Source organism: Pelmatolapia mariae, linkage group LG10_11 (assembly GCF_036321145.2).
Source record: "Pelmatolapia mariae isolate MD_Pm_ZW linkage group LG10_11, Pm_UMD_F_2, whole genome shotgun sequence".
Lineage (NCBI taxonomy): Eukaryota > Metazoa > Chordata > Actinopteri > Cichliformes > Cichlidae > Pelmatolapia > Pelmatolapia mariae.
This window is the reverse complement of record NC_086236.1, coordinates 26787531-26813711: the sequence shown is the minus strand read 5'-3', so window position 1 is coordinate 26813711 and position 26181 is coordinate 26787531. Positions and strand designations below refer to the sequence as shown.

General features: G+C 38.9%; 1 protein-coding gene across 1 annotated transcript in view; it reads right to left on the bottom strand.

The window, feature by feature from the left end:
* Positions 1 to 5943: 5943 nt before the first annotated feature.
* Positions 5944 to 26181, bottom strand: part of LOC134636455 (androgen receptor-like) — a 31163-nt gene continuing 10925 nt past the window's right edge. Inside the window, exons 4-8 of the mRNA XM_063486439.1 lie at positions 14840 to 15118; positions 10543 to 10687; positions 6856 to 6986; positions 6597 to 6748; positions 5944 to 6102 (exon numbers count right to left, since the gene is read on the bottom strand). Coding sequence (XP_063342509.1) covers positions 5944 to 6102; positions 6597 to 6748; positions 6856 to 6986; positions 10543 to 10687; positions 14840 to 15118 — 866 coding nt within the window. The remainder of the gene's footprint in view (positions 6103 to 6596; positions 6749 to 6855; positions 6987 to 10542; positions 10688 to 14839; positions 15119 to 26181) is intronic.

Sequence of the window (26181 nt, the reverse complement as noted above, 5' to 3'; positions counted from 1 at the left end):
CCTTTGACCTTCATATGACATCTAATCACTTGTGTGGTGTTGACACCTTGTCAATATTTAACCAAAGTCAACACAACAGAAACTGTTGTTGTCAAGCTTGAGTGTTTAGATGCGTTTGAAGCCTGGGCTTTTGACTTCACTGGGAGTGTAAATGCACTTGCTCATTATTTAAAACCATGTTTAATATGAGCATCCACTATTATAACAGTATATGTACAAAAGCACAGCAACAAGCAAAATAGGTTCTTAGTCATTTAAGAGAGACTTAATAAAGTCAGATAATTGTTTGTCTAGACTTTGATAGAATAAAATGTTCGAAATTTCTGCCTTTACACCAACAACACTAACATCCAGAGCAAATCACAGGCGAAAATAAAATGGAAGGTGAATAGAATGAATATTAGCAACTTGTTCAGCCATCAGAAGCTATCTCTGTATCTGTGTATGGATAGAACCCCCACCCACACACACACACACACACACACACTCAAAAGCTAAACTTTCTTTTTAAAGAAGTGAAAAGTTGAATTCCTAACAAATTTTTGTAGTTTCTTTAAATGCTCAATTAAAATACATATTCAGTAGCAATAAAGTGGGCCCCAATCCTCAGCCCATATAAAATGTTGATGAAGCATCTCCCCTTGTGGCGCTGAATTCCTAAAGTGACCACACAGCGCTATCTGACTACTACCATTATCTTTTTTTGTAAACCCTCAACCATCCTCTAAAGAGCATAACTGGTCATGTGGCTCTTCTTCCTGTGGAACTAACATATTCTAGGGATGAAAGAGCACAGTGGGTCCTACCATTATGCACTATGCGGTTATCTGTCAAAGGCACTTTAGCATTGTATTTATGTTGCCATCCACTCCTCCCTCCGCATTCCAGTGTACACTGCCAGCCATCCCTCCCCACCCCATACCTTGATTCTTCCGCAGTGGATTGGATGGTTGAACTGCATCAAGCATCAATGGAAATTCCCATTCTGATTTCATGCCAATTTATTTAGCCTTGAGCTTCGGTTAATTGCAGCCAAGCGCATGACTCTCAAACGGAGGAGTGCACACACAAGAACAAAAGAATGTGTGTTGTGACTGAAAAATCAGCGCTAACATTTTCCACTCATGCATTTGGAATTAATTTGTCTGCGTTTTAATGAAGCGCTTACTCACTGTCCTCAGTGATGCATCACTAGATCTGCTCACTGATATCATGGAATTGCATATAAAGTACATTTCACCTGCACTTTCAGATTTAAAGGAGTCGTATGCTTTTAATTATTTTCTGTCTCATATATATGCAGTTGTAATGACAAACGTTTATATTAAAAATAACATTTATTATTTGAAAAAATAATTTTAAATAATAAATAATAATAATCTTGGGTTTCGCGCAAGTAATCTTGACTCCTTTAAATACCCTGCTTCAGTTTTTTTTTCTACTCTTGTCTCAGTCAGATGCCAACAAGAAGGGATGTCTTTAATATTGGCTAAAGGTGGCTCAAAAGGAGGGTAAACTAAAGAACTGCACCAAGTCCAGCTAAATGATTTCAAAATGACATCTTCTTGATATTATTTTGAACTACACAAAGCTGGAAATTGCCAAAATGTGACACACAGTGTCTGTGTTGTGATATCACTCCAGCATAAATTAAATAAAAGACTAATTGAAAAAAGTTGGATTTTGGCCTAAAAGTTTATATAATTGCCTTTTTCAATTTATTTTGCCCCATTGTCTTTCTTTAATGCAGGTTTTTGTAAGTTTGAATTTAAAAAAAGAGTAAAACTTGAACCTTTCTTACCCAAATAGTCATCACAAGCACTTTTATTAAATTATTATTTCTTTTAGTTAAAGACAAATCTGTTTTTGAGTTTCGAGGCTCCAGTAGAGCGTAGTAAAAAGACTGAAGAGTTTAAATTCCAAGAAAACATATCCCACTTTCAGAGTCAGAAATATTTTAATTGCCTTTAAAAGATGACACCTTTGAAAAACACACATTTTGAAAAAACAGAGATCACAAAATATGTAAATCATACAATAAACAACTTTGAAAGTCAAAAGTGTTTGGACACAAAAACAGACATCAAACTGATCAATATATACAGTTACTGTTGCATGTACAAAGAACCCTGTTAATATGCAGTACACTGGGCACAGCTATTTCAGCAAAATACAAACACCATGACCTTCTTTGAGTAAATCAGTATCAAAATTTTACAGACGCATCTATGTCTTATTAATGCACTGTTGTGTTGGCTGTGCCTGCTGTGAAATGTGTAGAAAAGCTAAACCAGCATAAAACAACAATATTTAGAACCAAAGTTAATTTAATGAGTTCTTAACCGCTGCAGCAGTCTTACATATGTAATATATTTTTCTGTAGACAACATGCTTTCTGAAAATTCAGTTTTCTGAAAGGTGTCTTGTTTGCATCATGCCTGAAATTGGTTTCTCTGCAACTTCCAAAGGGCCAAATCACCTTCAGTCTAAACCCATAACTGTCCACTGTATTCTCTTTCCTCCCCTAATCACTCCACATAGCAAGTAGTGTACAAGAAGACAAGTTAAAAGCATGAATATGTTTATTTGTGCAGATGAAGTTGGATGCTCTACAGGGTTTCACTATAGCTTAGGAATGAATAGGCTACAAAGGAGCTGTGAAACTGACTGTGACAGTCAGTCGATCACTGTGTACTGAACAACAATTACACCACCAGCCAGTATACGATAAACAGGCAATACACGGATGTGTGTGCATCACTTTTTGTAAAGCAAAAAGTTATCCATACAACTACACAAACACATAATGCATGCATCTACAATCTTCTAATGGAATGTGGACTCGTTAAGTGCTGAGTTATAAAACATTATCAAATGAATGAATTGTCAAAAGGTGCAGAAGAAACCACAGAAGTTACTTTTGCTGTAAGCACAGAGCAGCTTGATTGTGAGAAGGCAGGATGTGCTACAGTTGAGTCTCAATTACATCAATCAGTTGCATCATATAGGCTATGTTGTAGGCACAGAATGCCTTACGTTTGAACACTCGCTTCTTTAATGAAATGTAGATGTGTATAATTGCATCCATTTCTGCAAATGAATGCTTTTCGGCTGTTGAGTGACTGTGATCGGTTATCTTCAAGGCATTCCACAGATTTTTTTCCTTAGTTTTAATCTCTGAGGTTTGGCAGCGTCTGTCAAGGATTCTTACATTCCACATCCGAGGGCCTTCCAGTTTTTGTCTTGAAAAAACTGGAAATTTTTTTCTGTCATTTGAAATTTGTTGCTCTGTAAAACATTACTGCTGCAATCTAAGATCTCTGGCACCCCGAATCTCATTCACTATTTGCCTGTATTTGGTGCCATCCTTTTTTGCTTATATCCCTACAAGACGTTCAGTCCTTGCTCTAGAAACTGACAGCCACAGCGCAAAGCAGTCAGCACAGCGTTGTCGTGCAGACGAAGGAAGAGCTGTGCATTCTACACGCAGCCCTGTCTGTTACAGCTGATGACATTATGTTAGCTTTCTTCTCATGACTCACTTTCGAGAGGCTTCTAATTGGTCACATCTTTGTTTTAGCTTTAAAAATAAGAGCGCTTGTAGCCACATTCAACTTGTAAAATAATGTACATGGCAATGCCAAACATCGGTACTTTTTAAAGGCACTATATTTACACAGTTCTGCATGCACAAAACGAGACAATGTATCTGTTGTAACATTAGTTGCATAATGAATTAATATTTTCATGAGACATTCACCAATAACCAAATCATATTGCTGCATTTGATAGCAAAAAACACTAAAGAAAAGAGGTTCATTTTACGCTGACTGTGGGTAAGGAAATGTCTTAACAGACAGTCTTTTTTAGCTTACAAAAAACCAAAAACAAAACAAAGATATCCAGTCTGCATATTTGCTGTTGTAAAGAGCTGTGGGTTCTGCGTGGTGGTCTGCAAGTCAAACAAGGTCAAATGTGCTCCTTAAGATGTCTAAATATTAAAGTACTTCAAAGTGAGCAGATGTTTCATTTAAAACAAAGTTTTTTCATGACTGCTGAAATTTCACATTACGCTATGCTTCACAACAATCACAGTACTGATCATGTTCGAGTGCTGGACAATAAAATTCACAGAAGGCTTGGAATGAATGTGAATCTTTCACCTTGTCTTTAACATCTGTTCTTGTCTCCTTCTGAAAGTATACATCACGTGTGAGAAACACTTTAACAATGGGTCAAATGAGCAGAATATACAGCTATGAGGGATTGTATTGTGGTGTCAGAGGCTTCAAATAAATCAGTACTGTACTGGATTTATAATTTTTGTAATTTGTTTCTTTATACTTATTGAGGCATAACTAGAATATGGACACTTATATATAAGAGTTACACTAATCAGTGCACAAAAAGTGAGATTTTTGTCAGTTCTTGCAGAAGTTTAGGCCTATGACTGTTCACTGGACTGGAATTTAGGCACCAAAGAAAACATCAATGAATTGAGGTAATTGATATGGAATTTGAATTTCCGGCAGTTCGGAAGTCTGCAAGTTCACTGGTCAGCCGTTTTGCCCAGGAAAGACTTTTACATGTTTTAGATTTCCTGAGCCATTAATGATTTAGACAATCTATGTCTTGCAAACCGTTTACTGCATGGCACTATGGTCCTTTATGCTACAGTCACACTAACGAAAACAGTGGCTGGAGACTGCAGCACGAACAAAGATTTTTGCAGCTATGTGCAATGAAATTGTGATCTTGTTGCCTTTGAAATGGTCCCTTCAAATACAGTGACCAAATCTGCGACCGTTCGCAGTCGGTTGCTGTCTTTAAAGTAGCTTTGGTGTGACTGCAATAAAACAGCATAGATCTGTTTGTGTTACGGCAATTAACTGTGGCATATCATAAATCTGTTACTGGGTGTTGCAAATCATTCAAGGGAATTCACATTAAACAGAAATTCACATTATCTACTTACATTCAGAGTTTCACTAGAACCTCATTGATAGATTTGAAACAGAAATTCAAAATTCCTCCACAAATAGCAAGCATAGATTGACGAATGGCAACACGCAGGCAGTCGTTCTGCATTTATAAACCAGACCGCAGTTATTTGGAAACGTTCACCAGTCTGATAGAGATTGCAGTCAGTAAGAGTCAGACTGCAACTGTTTAGAGACTGGTTGCCTCTCACTAGGTGTGCAGCTGTTTTGTGATCACAAAAGTGGTTGTCCAGAGGTTGAGCCTGCAACACCCTTAACCTCTGGATAGTTGGTTGCCACAACTACTTGCAATCAACCGCTGAATGTGAAAACAAATAAAATGCAATCATTGGGCAAGTATCAAGTCACAAAGAGGTTGACGTCCTAATTTTACTACTGTAGCATGAAGGATGTGGGCTTTATTGTGACTGAGCCATACAGGAATCTCACTTTCACAAACATGAAATGAATAGGTGAACTGCAAGGCAGCAGCTAAAAACCTACTTTGGTAATCCGAATATTATTTACGATTTGTAATTTCTTTGTCTGTTATACATAACAATGTCACAAAAAACAGTCAGTGTTTTTACTCTGCTAGGTTTAGGTGATCATGTTTTACAGACTTAACTGCAAATGTAAAGCTGAATCTCTCCTCCATCAGAAAACACAAATAATCCTCTCATGATCTCATGAACCACAAAGCTGTCATAAAAAGATGTCAGACAGCTCTTCAGGTAAAAGCTTTAATAGTTTTGAAGAAACAATCTCAATTATGGCTAAAAAGGCAAAAAAACACAACCCCAAACGTAAAACGCCTTGAGCAATAAAAATGTGATTACAAGGCAGGGATAAAAGCAGTCAGATTGAAGATGTGGGGAAACAGTTTAAAGCCTTAGTTAAAGTTTACGGAGGCTGCAAGATGAGTCATTTTCTGATTTTTTTTTTTTTTTTTAAAAATCTCCTTCTACTTATGAAACAAGATTGGTTTAGCCAAACCTGCCAAGATCCTTGGTACATGTACTGAGATTATTTCTCCAATCATCTCTGGAAAGCTGACCTTGGTGTGCAGTGACTGAGCCTGGACAAAAAGGTCGAAGGTAAACTGATGGAGCTTCTTTACGGTCTGAAACAGAGGAGAAAAGAAAATTACATAATGTGGATGAAATTTACTACACATAGTATTTGGACAACAGCTTGGGGCACATGAGTCACATATACACACAGTTAACGCTCTGGCATAAAAATGTGAGGATATGAATCATAGTAAACTCATCCATTAGGCCTTTTCCTGCCTTGAAGACCACTTCTGAGATTTTTTTTTTAAAGTAATCAGATTCTTTTCCAATACTAGCATGAAGGATGTGTGTTTTTTATGAGCTATTAAAATACTCCGTCCTCTGTGATTTAAGTGGATGTGTTGCCAACAAATGTTTTAGTGTAATATAATTACAGCTCCTGCTTTACACTGTTTTTCCATTTTTTTCTCTCAAATTTGTAAAAGTGCATCCATGTGTCCAGACAAGTGAGGCTTTTTAGAAACGTTTACAAAAGTATGAATGTATCTTTTTGGAATAAGGATTTTTGTTTTTAGCCTGAAGAAACATCTCATCAACTCACCATCTGGAGAGAGTCCATGAGTCGTGTGAGCTGGTAGAGCCTCTGAGATGTGTTCGTAGTCGTTTGAAAGTTGATGAGGCGGTCGAGTTCATTGATGTAGGTGAGACGCAATTCGTCAAAGTACTTCTGACTCTTCAGACCCTCAACGGGAACTGGTGAAAATAGAAAGAAATAAATCACGTTCATTTCTGACTGTACTCACTCTTTTGTATGTCCACTTCTTCATGTTTTCATTTTTCGCACGCAGAACAGTACTTACTAATGCTAAAGAGGAGCAAGGCCTTCATGCAGAGAAACTCTTCCTGGGTGATCTGCAACATCTCAAACTCCTGAGAGAGATGCCTCATCCGTATGCAGTGCTCGTACATGGTGGAAATGTGCATTCTGTGTCTGCAAATGTCAGAGAAAAAAAATGGTCAGGATGAGGGGATGTAACCTAATGGGAATGTTCAAACGCAAGAGGTGAAGGAGAAATTGCTTTAAACCTTGGACATTTCTCCAGTAATCAGTGACTACTGAAGAGGAAAGAATGTCAGAGGTTAAATCCATTTCCATCAGGCACACTGTCTTTGAATCACATTATAACAATACAGATTTGTGCTGTGTCATCTTTGACATTAGTGCTGAGGACATTAAAAACACACAAAACTCTTTTACACCAAAATCCGGTCATCCAGCCTAAGCTCAAAGTTCATGATGAGAGCTGATTGGGAATTTAATGTTCGTGCCTGAATGATGGGCGAAGAAGACATTTGTTATCAAACTTTGCCATCTCTTCTAACACGAAATCAATTTGTCACTTATTATGAAGCCGGCAAAAGACAGTTTGGAACATATTCACATTTTTTATTCTGAGGAAATAAAGGCAGAATGAAGCAAATTTTGGGAATTAGAATACAGATGTCAGGGGGAAAAAAAACTCAAATTGAAAAAAAAATGGCATGAAATAGGGAAATGAAATGGAGCTGAATGTTCACCTTCTCACAAGAAATAAATGCAGAGTTTCCAATATGTGTCGGTATATATGAATAATAGTCACCAGGAAGCATATAATCCAATTATATTGGACTTTCTGGAAAAGTTAACGATGAGTTATGAGGCAAGGTAAAAATAAATTGTAGGTTAGAGCAAGTTTTTCCCCCCCGATTCATGGTGATAGTTTGGATACTGAAAAGAAAATGACTGCTCTTTAATTCCATCTCGATAGCATCGCAGTTGATAGCCTGTCTCATGTTGAAGTGGTAATGCTGTTTTATTATATCCATGAAATTAAGCCTGATAAATGTACATCTGATGTGACTGTGGTGGGACTGTGGGAATTGTATTCATGCTCTTCGGGGGGGGGGGGGTGGGGGGAGTCTTAATTCTCCAATTATGTTGACTGTAATAGGGTTTTTACCCTCTCTTAAGGACAGCCAGCTCGGCAGGAGTAGGAGTGGTAAGCGGCTAATTTCAAAGGTGACAAGGAGTACTTGAGTGCAGTAGCACTGCTGCTCACGTTTCTTTCATTTAGATTAAATTATCCACATTTCTGACTTTTATGGTTTCCACCAGCCCCAAATCTGTCCTTAAAAGCTAAGCTCCTGGTTCACCACACCTTGAAAAACAACTGAACAAAGTGGTCACAATCACGTTTCCGTGACTTAGCAGGATTTGAATTTTGGCCGTAGATGGCTGTACTTTTTGAAACGTCACATCAGTTCTGCATTCTGTTGAATGTTGCTTTGATTTATATTTTATTCCCCCCAAATGATGCCTGTCTGTGTAGCTACTACACAGGCATTCAGCTCATTTAATCCAGTCATTTGATCCAGTTTTTGGCAATGCTTTTCCATTCTTTAATCCGTGCACTCTTTTATACTTAAAAGTACATATGTCTTTTTTATTTTAGGAAAGAGCTTATATGAGTTTATTACAATTAAAAACAAATTTTTTTTTAAAGGCTCAGGGTCTCATCCTCTTCCAACTCTATCAAACTGCCATCTCTGGAGTAACCCTTTAATAGAACTTACCTAAAGTTCTGTCTTTTCAACAGTTCATAATTTAAAAAAAAAAAAACAGGTTGTGTTCAACAAGATGCTGCCTTTACCTACAATTTTAACAATTTTAAATATGAACATACTAAATGAAAATGCAAGTCATTTATGCTTGCATTTAAAAACTGGTCATACTCATAAGTATTTTCAGTCACTATGGAAACTTGATACAGTAAAATATCCTCATTATTTATGAGCATAAAAGCCTGATTTTGATATTGTATTCTTGCATCTGATTAAGTTAACATTTTTCAAATTTACATCCACTGGCCACTTTATTAGGTGCACTTCACTGGTGTCAGGTTAGACCGCCTTTTGCCTTCAGAACTATTAATTCTTCATGGTAAGGTGCTGGAAACATTCATGGATATTTTGGTCCACATTAACCTGCTAGCATCACACAGCTGCTGCAGATTCATCGGTTGCACACCCGTGATACAAATCTCATACAAATCTCCTGTTTCACCATATCTCATATTAGTTCTACTGGACTGAGCTCTGGTGATTGTTGAGGCCATTTGAGCACAGCAAACGTCTTATCATGTTCAAAAAATCAGTGTGAGATGATCAGAGGTTTGTGACATGGTGCGATGAAAAGCAGCCATCAGCCATCACGAACACTAGGCTGCATTGTTTGAGGCAGGATTGATCCATGCTTTCATGCTGCCATCCAAATATTACAGCAGATATCGAGACTCATCAGACCACACAGCATTATTCCAGTTATCTGTTGTCCAATTTTGGTGAGTCCATGCAAATTTCAGCCTCAGTTTCTTGTACTTAGCTGAAAGGAGTGGCACTCAGGGATCCAGTGCCTTCTTTCACTGTTACTGCTCATCTGAACACACAATATGTCCAACTTGGGCTAGTCGGACGTATTGTGTGTTTAGAAATACTCTTCTGTATACCTTGGTTCTAACAAGTGGCTATGAATGATTTTTCTCTTCTTATAAGCTTAAAGCAGTCTGAGTCATTTTACATTCTGACCTCTGACATCAACATTCACCCAGAATAGCCACTCACTGGATATTTCACGTTTTCTGAACTCAGTAAATCCTACTGTAGAGATGGCTGTGCAGGAAAATCTCAGTAGATCAGCAGTTTCTGAAACACTTCAAAAAACAAGCCAATTTAAAGTTACTTAAATCATCTTTCTTCCCCTTTCTAAACCTCAAAATTTGGCAGATTGTCTTAGCTGTAATTGTAACACATAAACATAATGGGTTGTTGAAACTGAACAGGTATACTGTGCCTAATAAAGTGGCTGGTGTATGTACATTGCACATTTCTTTGAGGATGTAACAAATATGCTGTTCTATAAGATCTACAGTTATCACATGTTTAAAACTATTGTGTAAAAGGATCCTGTACATCACCTGCTTACACTCTTTTAACCAGACAACAGCGGATATGTATTATCTACTCCCAGCAGACTGTGTCAGTCAGCATTTGATGGAGCTAAATAAGAATTCATGTCTTGTAAACATTAGTATTCCCCACTAACTCTCACACAGACATCACCATTGTTGTTGACATCTGAAATATTCAGATCGGATTCATCTGCACTCTGCGGGGTTATGAGAGTCTGAATGCTAAAAAATGTTCCTTACTTTAATTTCACAGCAACAAAAGAACACCTAAGGAGAAAATTGGATGAACACGCTCTTTTAAAAAGCCTGAAACTATTTCTGCTTTACATTTTTAACTCTGGATATGTTTTTCTGTTTGTCTGTGAACGGGAAAGAAAATGAAAGAAAGAAGGGAAGATAAAGTGATGAAGGCAAATGAGAGCAGCTGCTTGCTCGCTGGTGGTGATCTCTAAATATAATGAGGAGCACAGCATGTCAGTGACCCACTAATGGAATCCTTTCAGAGGATTATTGAATTCTAGAATGCAGAGCTGGACATACTCATTGAACACAAGGTCTGGGGCAAAGTATAGCATCCTGCTACTGGCATTCTTATAGGACCTCCATCCCAAGGCACACACCATCACCCCCATCCATGACTGCTGAATGATAGTCATCTGGTCATCCACGTGGAGATTTCTGAAACCTGGACACACACACACACACACACACACACACACACACACACACACACACACACACACACACACACACACACACACACACACACAAGCACAATCAAAAATGAAATAATCTAAACTCTATCAAAGCACTCATTGTTTGATTATGTGAGTTTGGAGATTGTGCCAGGGCTCAGCATTTTTATATACACTTTTTAAAATTATTTTTTAGGGAACCTTTCAGACTTTATTTGATCAGGTAGTAGAGAACACACTGAAGAGCAGGGAAAGAGCAAAGGGAGTGACATGAAGGGAACTGTCCAAATGGGCAGAAACCGGCAGCCTTTCACTTGTTCGACCAATTGAGCATAGAGTTGCCATAGCCACAGCTTTATGTGACTGTTTGTTCTTATGACCGCCTTGGGTTGAAAAACAAGACTTAAAAGAGGATGAACAATGAAACGAGCAAAAGAAATGATTCTGTACAAGTAATTTCCTACCATATAGGACTTGTACATCTTAATTTGGTAAAATCACATCCAATTTTGATATTGTTATGGTTTAAAGTAAGGGGAGTAAGTAATCTGACAGACACACGTCCCAGAAAACAGAGTTTAGTCCATCGCTGTTTGGTAATCTTCACCGCTGCTAAACGAACTAACTGAGCTGGACTTCGAGAGTATGTTAGTGTTGCCATTTTTATCTGGCAAATAATATGACTTCGCTATGATGTACAGACGTGTTGACCAATATGTTTTGTTAGTTTTTGTCAACTACCTTTTTTTTCTTCAGAAAACAAGACGATAACTAAATAAAAAATAATCCACGAGGACAAAAACTATGATGCAATGTAAATACGTGTCAATAAGTAAAAACGAGGTGAAAATATTCTGGAACGAGACGAGATCCAATCAGGCCTCATGTAGCTCCCATACTTACTGTTTCTTATCAAAATGTGACAAAATATATCAATGAAGAAGGAAAGAGTATACGGACTTCATTTGACATTTGATGTCAAGTAAAAGAAGATGCTTTGTATTTCGTGTGGAGGAACTCCGAACCAACTTTAGGTTTAGTCTACTATGATCTTATGATATTTAGTCGACTAAAACTAAAACAACTAGTCAAAACTAACTAAAACTAACATCTGTCTTTTATACTAAGTCATTGATAATGACACAGGACGTGCTGATTCTTTTTAATGTTTTAAAATACTGGGACGCATGTGGCTGGGAATTAGAATGGGAGAGAAAAGAAGGTCAGTAGATCGATGCCCACAACCAAGGTTATTATAGTAAACTAAACTACTACTAACTCAAATTAGATGTGAAAAAATCCTTTTTGTTAACAACAATAAAAACTAGGCTTTTGAACTGAAATGATTTAGTGAACTTGGAATATTATTTACCGATTTTCCTAAATCTTGCTTCTGACACATGTTCTCCATACAATAGAGACAAGAAAATCCACTCTGGAAACTAACTGAAACTAAGCAATGCATCAATCAGTGTGTGTGTGTGTGTGTGTGTGAATGCTAACAAGGTGCTTAGGTAGAGAAAAAAACACTTGAATGTGTGTGTGACTGGGGGAATGAGTCTTGTAGTAAAAACTCATTTGAATGCAGAGTTACAGTAGAAAAATTAAGACATTAATTGTCAGTGCCCCCCAGGGCAGCTGTGGCTACAATGTAGCTTGCCATCACCAGTGTGTGAATGTGTGTGTGAATGGGCGGATGACTGAATGTAGTGCAAAGCACTTTGGGATCCTTAGGGACTAAGTAAAGCGCTATACAAATACAGGCCATTTACCATTTTACCATTTTATTTAATCTTTAATCATTTAAACTCAGATATTTCTACTTCAGCCAGTAAGTTTTGCAGAAGCTGAAATGTTGTGAAGGATTTTGCTTCTCTTGTTGTCCAGGACAAATGCAGACAGTTTGGCCTTAAAACAGTAATAGAAAAGGTGGAGAAATGGGAGAAAGAGGAGAAAAGAAATTAGTGAACCGTTAGTGAATACCCTCCCTCTTGTCTCTCCAGCTGCTCAGAATGGAAGGCATCCAGCCTTCTCCAAGGACACAACGGGGGAAATAAAAACATGAATGAGTGAATGGGTGAAAGAATGAATAGCCTGTGGCTAGGGACTTCCCCAGGAACAAATCTTAAAGTCTATAGAAAATTCCCCCCAAACACCAAACAACAAACTTTTGTGTTGTCTTTGATTCATAATTAAGTATAACGTGTCACCAAATCTATTTTTAATCTGATGCAAAAATAAATAAAATAAAAAATAAAAACACTTGGCTGTGTGGCTGTTTCTCTTTCTGAGCTGTACACAAAGGCTGGAGTACACAACTTTAATTCAGCGATCAGAAACTAAAACATTTCAGCTTGGTCAAGTGACATCTGTTTGAAAACTCTCTGTGAGTGTAGAATATAGAACCAGAGAGTGAGGAACAAATTATGCCTGTCTTGAACTTGAATGTTATTTGTCTGTGCCAATAATTGTGTCTGTATAGATTGCAAAATGCTCATGCTTGTTCTGAAAGTCACCAGACTATTTGTGTGATTCACTTGCCATACCTGCACCAGAACTGCCTCTCAGGTCATCTGGCACATGGCCTGATGTTCCAAAGAGCAGGTCAAAAACTTTTTGTGAGGCAGCTTTTAGATTTTATGCTTCACACCAGTGGGACAGCCTGCCCATGAGGTCTGAAATCATCAAATGCAAATTCCAATTCTTTTCATTCCAATCAATCTGGCTTTTTTATTAGAATGTCTAGTTTCTTAATTATTCTTTTAAAATCTTTTTTCATGTACTGGTTTTGAGATCTCATTATCAGTTTGTTAGTCTTCTGCATAACATTTTGAATGTCATCAGTACCTGTATGAGTGGTCATATGGTATCTACTGCAGAATGGTGCACACACAAGTGCATCTATCTAACAACCTACAGGCAAAACTGCTAAATCTTCACATAGCTGCAAAATCACAGTCATTAAAACGATGTCTGCTGCACATGTTTGAATTTCCTCATTGTTGTGTTTTAATATGCGGGTGTGCTTGCAAATTATTAAAACATCTTTTTTCAAACATTTAATTATGGGTAGGCGGAGAAGAATAGTTTTCTGTGACTGGAAAATAACTGATTTCTTTTTCCATTTAGGTGTTTTTTTTTGGTGGGGAGAATCATCAAGCTCTACCACCACAGTCCATCTGGGTTTTGTGTCCAGGTGTATGAGCACAGTGACACCTCTTTTCTCCTGTTACATTTTTCCTATCAGACAAAAGAAAAAAGGCCACAGGTTGCAGCTCAAAAATCTATCAGGAGAGCTGTTTCGCTTCATTGTCTTACAGGTTGGACGGCTCTTACGAGACCGAATCATATTTAGAATTTGAAGAAAAAATAATAATTTGTCTTAGAGTGTTTTTTTTTTTCTTTTTTCATCTTAACGACTGATCAAATAATACTTGTATGGGATGAGAGGCTTGTAGTTACAAAGCCATAGTAATCTTCACCTCACTCTTCAGTTCCCCTGAGCTCTTTGGAGCATTTTGGCATTCTTTCGCTCATTGTATTGGTTTCATTCACTCTCTTTGCTCTCATCAGCAGGCAGCTGTTTTTCAGTGAAAAAGCTCTCATAAACCCACAGAACCTTACATTGCCAGCACCAAATCACATAGAGACAGTGACGAGCCAGTTTCATGCTGGTTAATGACAGTGAAACAAAATCACCAGCCAATTACGCAAAGGTGCGAAGTCCAGGTTTTGTGTTTGGACAATAATTTTTTGGATAGTTAGGTTTGCGTAAGCACAAATGTTCAATTTACATTATGGAGCCGTTTCTGTGACATACAGTTGGATGAGCACAGTGAAAGAGAGTGGCTAGACAGTTTTGTCAGGAGTTTGTAGAGGCCATAACAAAGCTGAGAGCAGATGTACATGTATTTCTTAAACACAATTACTAACGCTGCTCTGTGTCTGCCGATTGCTTAAACGAGTAACAGTTTTAACTTTTAATTTAAAAGTGATAGCCTCTGTTTGAGACTGGGCGAAGACACAAAGACAGGCCATCCGGTGTACTAATCTCTTAAAGATCAAACTGGATCCATCTGCTAATGATAACTCAAAAGCAAAAAAAGATCATCTTATCACCTCTGCTGCAACCACTGTCCTACCTGGCAATCCTTTTGCCCATTTGACCACTTTGACAAGTTGTCTCTCTCCCAGTTCGTTGAGGCTGGTGAGCAGGGTGGCAGCGGAGTCCGGCTGGCCATAGTCATGGCCTGCATTCACAACCTCTGGCTCAATGGACTCCAGGATGTTGAGGAAGACCAGGTGGGAGTTCAGTTGCACACCAGATTTAGGAGAGACGTTCGGGATAACCTCCACTGGATCCTGAGCACCATGATCTTCTTCTGGGCTTTTCTGTTGTCCAATCTTCTTCAGCTTACGTGCTATAAACAAAAAAAAAAAAAAAAAAGATTTCATGTCTGTAAAGGTAACAGTTCTCACCAAGTTCAGGTTTGACAGATTTTTTTTAAAGTTATCAATCCAAATCTACATCTGGACCAATACAAGGGGAAGGTTTTTTCTTATCCTGTAGCAGCCATTCTGGCTAAATGATATCTGCAGAATAAAATGATTATTATTAACAGCAGCTGGCTGATGCCGTAATAAATTTTCACAGTTATCATTCTGATAGCTTGATTTCAATAAAAATTAATCAAATCAATCCATTACATCTCCACATGCCATCTGGAATATATGGCCCTTTTTTATATGTAATATTATAGGAAACCAGAAAAAAGCATTAACAGACCATACAAGTACTGCTGAAATACTGCATTCCTCTTTCCAAATAATATGTCAGAAATGTCCCATACTGCAACTGTGGACTTTAAGTAACTATTTTAAAAGAAATATTAAATTTCTCTCAACAATACTCAATACTGTGCTACTAATAGACTAGAATATTGAATCATATTTGATTTGAAAGAGGACTCACTGAACAGATGAGCCTCGTCTGATAGAAAGCCTATCGTCATCATGTGCGAGTCCTTACTGGTAATGTGGACATGAAAATATTTTTTTTCTTTTTGCCTTTGCAGAGTCCTAAAATATTTCCTTTAACTATACAGTTCAGTAAATTGTGCATTTCTACCTTACAATTGTGTTTTTTGTTCAATGTATGTATCTTAAGAATTTAAAGACAACAAAAGCAACACCAACAAATACTGTATGTTAAAGTAAACATACTGGTTTCCCATCTTGAGCTTAACAAAGCTGTAATTTCTTCCTTCACAAATGCTGAAAATGCTGCAGCAGCTGCTCCATATGGCAACCTGCACTTACAAACCAAATTAGAGCAGGAGAAGCTGCCAAATATATTTAGTTCTTTAGCAGTCTGATTTAAGATCACCTATAATTTTTTTCCAAGAACAGTTTCATGAACGGTTAAGCTTCGGCTCAGCCTGTCATTTGGGAATGTCAGCCCTGCTGAAGAGCGAGTGACAGGAAAATACAAATGGCAACAATATGACGAGTGTACTGAAGAACACACACTTGTGTGCTCTGGCGATTTTTGAAGTGCAACAGGATCTTTCGTACAGGCTTAATTTTACAATGTATTTCTCTGACAATTAATCTGTTGTAGTGTCTGGGGGGAAACAAAAAAGACAAGAAGATGGAGAATCAGACTATGAGGAACATATTAAATTTTTAATCTGTTTTATCAAAGCTGAGTGACAGTAAAAAGTAACTGTTAATTGTCGTGCAATTGCCTCTTGCAGCTTCTGTGTGTAGAGAATGTCTAATTAAAACTGCAGCCTGGCTCTTCAGTTTGATAAATATTGAGCTGCCAGTTATAGACACGACTTAAGTCTCTCTCAGGAGTGGCAGAGCTGAAAGAAAATTGCAGATTATATAAGATGGATAATTTGTAAGTCTCACATTTCCACTCCTGATCCAATAACAAATATTTCAAGTAAAAATGGTTTATTAAAATTTTTTCCTTTGAATTCTCAACTGGTGACACAGGCAGGCATCTGATCTTTGCAGAGAACAATGTAAATGGTTGGGTCGAGCCAACGTGACACTCTCCATACTTGAGTTGAAGCCAATATAAAGAGACAGAGACACCCAAAGGGTGGATTCAGGCTTTGTTACGCTCAAAGATTTGGTCTAGGAACAATAAATATGTCAAATCAGTGACAACCACCTGCATTAACTTGCATACGTTGACCAGGATTTGGCATCCGTGTTAATATTTCCAGCTCAGAGTGGCAGTAAATAAGCTGCTCTCTTATCCAGAAGAAACCCATCTTCTCTCATATCAAATTCCACAGGCGAACTTTACCACTCTTTTTTTGCCAGGTCGATTCATTGCTTTTGATAGCATCTGCATCACAACATTTATAGAACTCTATTTTTGGATTACTTCCTCTCATGTGTAATGTCTTGCATTCTAGGTTTTGTCATTAGTTGTAAATTTTGTTTCTGAATGTCACGGTTCGCGAGGCGAGCCGTGTGGAATTATTAAAGGACCCAAGATGCGGCACAACTGAGGTGAGGAAGCTTTATTTATGGAGCATGCTCATACAACAAAGGTGAGGGTGGTGAAAAACAGAACTGAGTAAACCTAAACTGGGAAAACTAAGCATAGAAAACAAACCTGAAACCTAGAGACACAAACCGAGATGCAGGGAGACGTAGACAGACGCAGGAAAACCACTCTGGACGACAGAGGGGGAAAACGCAGACGAACCAGCAACTAACAAAGGCAGACACAAGGTTTAAATACACAGAAGGATAACGAGGGAATGAGACACAGGAGGGCACAGCTGGGAGTAATCAGACATGACGGGACAGGGGAAATGTAAACTGAACATACTGAGATCAGACACAGACCTTCAAAGTAAAACAGGAAAAACACACACACACACACACACACACGCAAAGACACAGACTCAGAGACTTGGGCTAAACACAGAGACCTGACTACACTAGAGGGGATACACAGGCAGGGATGACACCAAACAGAGGGAGCACAGACTAAACCCTGGGGAAACCAAAACACAACAGTCATAATACATAAAAATATCAAAAGTAAAAGTACAAAAACCAAAAACACTGGGTCACCGACCCAGGACCATGACACTGAAATTATGAAAGGATGGTAAAACTGAACATTAAGCCAAGCACAAAGTGTCACGTGCCAGAGAAATGCTCACATTTCTATATAAACATAAGAACTGTAAATGCAACATGCAAGTTCTTTACATTGTATACCATAATAATATATGGTAATGAAATCACTAGGACAACAATATAATATTTTGATCAGAATCATATATATCGTCCATCCATCCACACGCCATTTGAGTTCCATTTTGGGAAAAATGCAGCTTAAACTCAGTTGAATGGAATAACATAATTCATTCAAATAATTTATTCAAAAAACAGTGAGGGAAATATGCTCAGGATAAATGTACGTATTACAATCAGGTTAAGTTCTTTTTAGCACGTAAGTGTGTAAATACCTTGAAATTTTACATTGCCGTGATGTGACGAATCTAGATTAAAAAAAAACATTTAATAATGAATGTAATAAAACATTTAAAAAGATTTCTTAGTCAGCTTTTTGGCCATAAATATATTTTTTAATTGTTTCTGTAAGAATAAAAACTGATCAAACCTTTACTAGTTCTTCCTATTTTATGTTTGTATCACTTTAAATACCAGCAAACCGTAAATAGATATGAAGTTAACTCTGAACCATGAAATAATCTAATTAAAGAGAAAATCTTTCATGCAATTTATTTTGTTTTTTCTGGGAGAAAAAATCACGATGGAATGTAGAAGTCTCAAAGACTTACAAAAACACATGTATCAGATTTGATACGCTTAGCTTTGAAGGGTTAAAACAATGAATCAACGATGGGGAAATGTAAAACTTTCTGTTCAGTGATCATTTTGGACTTCACACCGCAGCGTGTTTACTTGGAAACACAGATTTAGTGTCCCTGTCAAAATGTCAAGTAAGTGCATGAAATGTAAATCCTAAAAAGAAGTGTTCATTATCTCCTCTTAATTACTACTGTTCTGTTTTTTTGTATAGTATTTTATGCATTTGTACACACAATATAGAGTGTGATGCAGCTGATTTGAAAAAAAGAGAAAAAAAACCAATTTGACTGCACAGAAAATATTAAAACTACATAAAGAAATAGCAGAGGAAGCTCAGAGGTTAACTAACAGAAATAAATGCATGCTTGAACTGATAGAAAAAGAAAGAAAGAGCTGAATCAGAATCAGCATACTTTATTTATCCCTAAGGAAATTAGTTGAATGAATGAATGAATTCACGGTTAGCTGAAATGAATGAGTACATGCTTCAGATATGAAACTGAATATACTGCTGGTATTTGGCTTTGGTATGGATAGGTAATATGTACAAGAGCACACTGTCACCTTTTTTTAAATGAGATTTTTAGGTTATCATAAAGAGGTATTGGACTTCTTTAAGTTGCTTGAAGACGTTTCACCTCTCATCCGAGAAGCTTCTTCAGTTCTAAGGTCAAATGGCCGAGAGTCCCAGATTTAAACCCAGTGGGAGTATCCCCCCAAAGAGGGACAAAGGACCCCCTGGTGATCCTCTAATCACATGAGCCAAGGTGTGAAAGCGGGTGTGGGACCTAATCAGCCAGGGTTTCGGGTGAGCTCATTGTGAAACCTGGCCCCACCCTGTCATGTGAATTCCTGAGGTCAGATGGCCCAGGATGTGAGTGGGCATTAAGGCGTCTGGGGAGGGAACTCAAAACTGGATTATAGATGGCAGACAGTTGGTGTCGTAAACCACCGCCTCTGTTCAAAGATGGTCGCTCACAGTGGACATAGATGGCCTCTTTCACTCCTCTTTCAAACCATCTGTCCTCTCTGTCCAAAATGTGAACATTGGCATCCTCGAAAGAGTGACCTTTATCCTTAAGATGCAGATGAACTGCTGAGTCTTGTCCTGTGGAGGTGGCTCTTCTATGTTGTGCCATGCGCTTGTGAAGTGGCTGTTTGGTCTCTCCAATGTAGAGGTCTGGGCATTCCTCGCTGCACTGTACAGCATACACCACGTTGTTGAGTTTGTGTTTAGGAGTTTTGTCTTTCGGGTGAACCAGTTTCTGTCTGAGTGTGTTGCTGGGTCTGAAGTACACTGGGATGTCGTGCTTGGAGAAAACTCTCCTGAGTTTCTCTGATACACCGGCTACATAGGGGATGACAACGTTGTTGCGTCTGTCTTTCTTATCCTCCCTCGCTGGTGTCTGATCTTCTTTTCTGTGCCTCTTTGCTGACTTTATGAACACCCAGTTAGGATAACCATATGTTTTGAGTGCTTCCTTTATGTGTGTGTGTTCCTTCTTTTTTCCCTCAGGCTTAGAGGGAACATGTTCTGCCCGGTGGTGTAGGGTCCTGATTACTCCAAGTTTGTGTTCCAGAGGGTGATGGGAGTCAAAGAGGAGGTACTGGTCCGTGTGTGTGGGCTTCCGGTAAACTTCAATGCTGAGGTTGCCGTTTTCTTCAATGTGCACGGCGCAGTCCAGGAAGGGCAAGCAGTTGTCCTTTGTGTCTTCCCTGGTGAACTTGATGTTTTTATCCACGGCGTTAATGTGCACAGTGAAGGATTCCACTTCTTGTGTTTTGATTTTGACCCAGGTGTCGTCTACATATCTGTACCAGTGGCTGGGTACTCTCCCTTTAAAAGAGCCAAGAGCCTTCCTTTCCACTTCCTCCATGTAAAGGTTGGCTACAATAGGTGACACGGGGGAGCCATGGGCTCCCCCGTGTCACCTATTGGAAGGCTCTTGGCTCTTTCAAAGGAAGAGTACCCAGCTACTGGTACAGATATGTAGATGACACCTGGGTCAAAATCAAAACACAAGAAGTGGAATCCTTCACTGCGCACATTAACGCCGTGGATAAAAACATCAAGTTCACCAGGGAAGACACAAAGGACAACTGTTTGCCTTTCCTGGACTGCGCCGTGCACATTGAAGAGAATGGCAACCTCAACATCGAAGTTTACCGGAAGCCCACACACACGGACCAGTACCTCCTCTTTGACTCCCATCACCCTCTGGAACACAAACTTGGAGTAATTAGGACCCTACACCACCGGGCAGAACATGTTCCCTCTAAGCCTGAGGGAAAAAAGAAGGAACACACACACGTAAAGGAAGCACTCAAAACATGTGGTTATCCTAACTGGGCGTTCATGAAGTCAGCAAAGAGGCACAGAAAAGAAGATCAGACACCAGCGAGGGAGGATAAGAAAGACAGACGCAACAACGTTGTCATCCCCTATGTAGCCGGTGTATCAGAGAAACTCAGGAGAGTTTTCTCCAAGCACGACATCCCAGTGTACTTCAGACCCAGCAACACACTCAGACAGAAACTGGTTCACCCGAAAGACAAAACTCCTAAACACAAACTCAACAACGTGGTGTATGCTGTACAGTGCAGCGAGGAATGCCCAGACCTCTACATTGGAGAGACCAAACAGCCACTTCACAAGCGCATGGCACAACATAGAAGAGCCACCTCCACAGGACAAGACTCAGCAGTCCATCTGCATCTTAAGGATAAAGGTCACTCTTTCGAGGATGCCAATGTTCACATTTTGGACAGAGAGGACAGATGGTTTGAAAGAGGAGTGAAAGAGGCCATCTATGTCCACTGTGAGCGACCATCTTTGAACAGAGGCGGTGGTTTACGACACCAACTGTCTGCCATCTATAATCCAGTTTTGAGTTCCCTCCCCAGACGCCTTAATGCCCACTCACATCCTGGGCCATCTGACCTCAGGAATTCACATGACAGGGTGGGGCCAGGTTTCACAATGAGCTCACCCGAAACCCTGGCTGATTAGGTCCCACACCCGCTTTCACACCTTGGCTCATGTGATTAGAGGATCACCAGGGGGTCCTTTGTCCCTCTTTGGGGGGATACTCCCACTGGGTTTAAATCTGGGACTCTCGGCCATTTGACCTTAGAACTGAAGAAGCTTCTCGGATGAGAGGTGAAACGTCTTCAAGCAACTTAAAGAAGTCCAGACGCTTTTCTTTGCAAACTCCTTTGACTACGATGACCTGGATGACTGAGAACCTTCACAGACATAAAGAGGTATTCTTTGTTTCTCATTATCGTAGCCCACTCAAAGAGCATATCTTGCCCACCTAATGCAGAAACAGTAAACAAAATAGTCTCCCATTCGACACCCTCTTGATGTGATTAGAAGAACAAATACATAGAGGTCAGAAAAAAGGGTCATCGTGTCTCTTCGTGCATGTACTAATGTTTACCTATGGCCTCAGTAAAAGGAAATAAATCAAACATTTGATTTGTATTTTTGTTTTCCATTTGTTCTCTAAGACTCAAACCTATTTGATTATTATTCAATTTATTTTGCCTGTTTTTGTCCCTTCTTCCTGGTAAGACATGTTGTAATGCCCTCCCTTTCATGTTATTTACTGACCAGTTTTGGTTGGTAAGTCTGTTATTTCAGTTAAATCATTTTGAGAGTTTTCTGATTGGCTGCTAAGCACCAAGAGAGAAACTGCAACTGCTTACAACTGTCATTAAGTATTTTAATTACTGTTTTAAAATGTTTTTTGTGTGTTTTTCTGAAAAGACTGCACTAAACAAACAGGCTAACAACAGAAAAATTAGTTCTATATCTAATGAGCACTTGGATTTTTCCTTTGAATAGAAGATGGTGAGATATTATATAGCATTTTAGTAAATTAAATCAAATTAAATAAGTAAATGAACTTTACTTATTGATGATTTTTGTCTTGCTATTGCTGCCAGTATAAAGGGATTAGTTAAATCAGTACTTGTCAAAAGCATCTTGGCAGTCACACAAAAGTTGTTCTGAGGTTTTAGAGAGACTAAATGACTCCAGTTCTTTAACAGTACAGGTGCTATATGAATTGGAACAAATTGGTATTTTTAATATTAGTGAAATCAAGATCTTTGTTAATTATTAGACAGTACCAAAAAAGTTTGGGACGATGTATAAAATCTAAATGAAAACAGAATCTCTGAAAACCCACATTTTAATCACATGAGAACTTGGAAATTATCACATTTTTAAACCAACTAAGTGTACCACGTTAATGGCTGTGTTTTTACCACAGTGTAGTATTCCTTCTTGTTTCAACAACAGTCTGTATTTGCCTGGAGACCAGATCCTGGACTTTGGAGAGGAACATTGTCCCATCTTTGTGCGATATAAGAGTCTAGCTGGCCAACAGTCCTGGGTATTCACTGTCACATTTTTGTTTCATGATGCTATTTTAATAGCTGCAGCAAGTTATTTAGTATTATCTTGCTGAAATATGCCAAGCCTCGCCTGAAAAAGTTGTCTGGATAGGAGTATATGTTGCTCTAAAACCTGTATATACCTTTCAGCATTAATGTGCCTGTCCAGATGTGTAAGCTTCAAAGTCCAAAGGCACTCAAACATGCCCATACTGTCAGAGATGCGGCGTGTCCCTCTCCTCTTTAGCTCAGAGGTTTCCATGTTTTCCAAAAAGAATTTCAAACTTTGGTTAGTCTAACCACAGAACGGTTTTCCACTTTAACTCAGCCCATTTTAAATGAACCTTGGCCCAGAGAGGACAACATCATTTCTGGATTATGTTCACACATGGTTTCTTCATTGCATGATAGAGCTTTAATCTGCATTTGTTGATGGAACAACAAAATGCACGTTGAAGTTCAGACAGTGATTTCTGGAAGTTTTCCTGCGATAATTTCCATGACAAAATCTTACCTGATTTGTGAAGATCTGGTCAGAGGAGGCCAGTGAGAGGCTGAGGGACTACTTCAAAACCACAGACTGGGATGTAATATGTAGTCCACATGTGGATTACATTGACAGTCTGACCAACTGAGTAGCAGATTATATCAGTTTCATTGAGTTTACCCTCCAAGAACCCTCCACCGATGTCTGACGCTCTGGCCCCTCTTGACACTACCTTCTGTCTCTCACCAAATGCACCATCCCATGCACCCTGACCACTCCATTCCTTATCTTACTCTCACGTCTAGTCTCTCACACCACTTCCCACCCCTGTCTCTCCCCACCTCACTTTACACCTCCCTCCTTGACTGAGGAAGGAACTAAAAAAGATTGAGACCAGAAAATTAACAGGAAGTCTAACCATTTCAGATTTGTGGTCTTAACATCCCACCTGATGAGAATCCCAACTCAGCCACCTCTGACCTTGGGTGAGCATGCTGACTCCTTGGAGTTTGCTTACTGTCCTGGTATTGGGCTGGATAATGCACTCCTTTATCTCCTGCACAGGTCACACTTGGAGAGTACTGAAAGCACTGCCAGGGTCATATTTTTTTACTTCTCCACTGCTTTCATCCAATTCAACTGTCACTGCTGAGGGAGATGATGGAAGGAGCAGGAGTTGACTGTGACGATACTCCATGGAGAGTCAACTACCTCACTAACTACAGGAGGCAAAGCTCCAGGACTGTGTGTCTGAGATGGTGGTATGCAGCATGGGCGCCCCTCAGGGTTCAGTGCTCTCTCCCTTCCTTTTAACTCTTTATATTGGACTTCAGATACAACATCACTAAATGTCACCTCCAGAAGTTCTCTTATGATAAAGTCATCAGTGGTTGTGTATCTGAGGAGAATGATCTGGAGAACAGGAAGGTCATCACTGACTTTGTCATCTAGTGTGAACTCAAATACCAGTTATATGAAGCAGATGGTGGTTGACTTCCAGAGAAAACTCCCATCACACCGTTGAACATCAGGGTCAGGAACAAATTGCTGGGTGTTCACCTTAAAACACTAAACTGGACTGGTCACGTAACACTCAAACTTTAGCAACAGGGGCCAAAGTCAGCTTCATCTGCTGGGCAGGCTGAGGTCTTTTGGGGTTTGCAGGACATTACTGAGGACATTACTCAGATCACGGCACCTAATATTGATTTTCAACATTGTCCCTTGCAAGCAGATATTTCTCCAGATTGTTAGACTCTTTCAGTGATGATATTATAGTATAATAGGTGCTTGATGTTCAAAGGCTTCAATTTTATGTTGAGGAACATTTTACTGAAATTGTTCCACAATTTGTAGATGCAATGTTTTTGCAGATTGGTGAATCTCTGCCCATCTTTACTCCCAAGAAACTCTGTAAGATATTCTTTTTATAAATGCTCATGTTACTAACATGTTCTCTATTAACCCAATTAGTTGCAACATGGGGTTACAGCTTTTTATTGCCCCCATCCAAAGTTTATTGAGATGTACTGCTGAGATTAAATTGAGTTATTATTTTTCATGAAAAAGTAAAATATCTGTTTAAATATCTGATATGTTCTTTTTAAATAAAATATGGATTTATGAGATTTGCAAATAATTGCATTCTGCTTTGAATTACATCCTACATCTTTGGAATTTATCTTATTTATATCAATCACAGAGTGCATGCAAACAGGGACACAAACCAGCACCTCACAGGTTACTACTTGACTGCTCTAACCTCAAGTCTTTGTCTAATCCAAGTTGCCCAGATAGCAGATATACGTAACCTTGAATTCAACCATTTTGGATGACAGTTCTTAAGGGATCAGAGCTGCCTGGCTTGGGAAGACTTTGGAATCTGACAGGAGGAATTAGGGTAAATTGCTGGGGAAAAGGTCGTTCTACCTTGAGGCAAACAGAAAGATGTGAAATACTAATGTTATAGTTTGAACTCTGGAAGTGCTGTGCTAGAATTACAATAATGAGAACTGCTTGCTTTTGGACAAAGCCCAATTCTAGGTGTTCAAAACAAAGGAATACGACCCAATGGATGGTACAGCTGCAAAGCAAAACTCTGACATGAAATCTGTATTCTATTGCCTGATTGAATTCTTGGTCATTTGAGCTGCTTGCCTATTCTTCTTGTTTCTTCTGCTTTCCCACCCTCTCAATGTCAATTCTATCTTCATTACTCTGACCATTCATTTTCTTGCTCACCGTTTGCAAGCTAACCAGTCTTTGGATGTCCATGCTTCAAATCTCTGTGTTCTTCTGTCACTCTGCCTTTCAGACTCTTTGTTGCAACCCGGCTCCAACTCATCTCCACCCCATCTAAGTCACTATATTAGTTCTTCATCTCCACCATCAGCAGCATCTAGACTCCAAGACTGTTTTGCCCTACCACGGTAGGTTCTACGCTCTGCCATGCTTTACCTTCTTTGGAGTTTACCAGCAAAATTGTTTATTTCTGAGAATGTGTACTTCAGTGAATTATGTTCACTTGTTTGAACAATCTGTCATTGTTCAACTTTAAAAAAAAAAAACGAAGAAGAAGAAGAAGATTTAACTCGTTTTATCTCGTTTGCTGACTGTGAAGCACTAGCCAGCGTGAATTTTAACATCCGTCTCTTATATTTAGGTCCTCAGGTACTTTGAAGCCTTTATTTGACTTGGAAAGACTAGCATCAGTAATCAAAA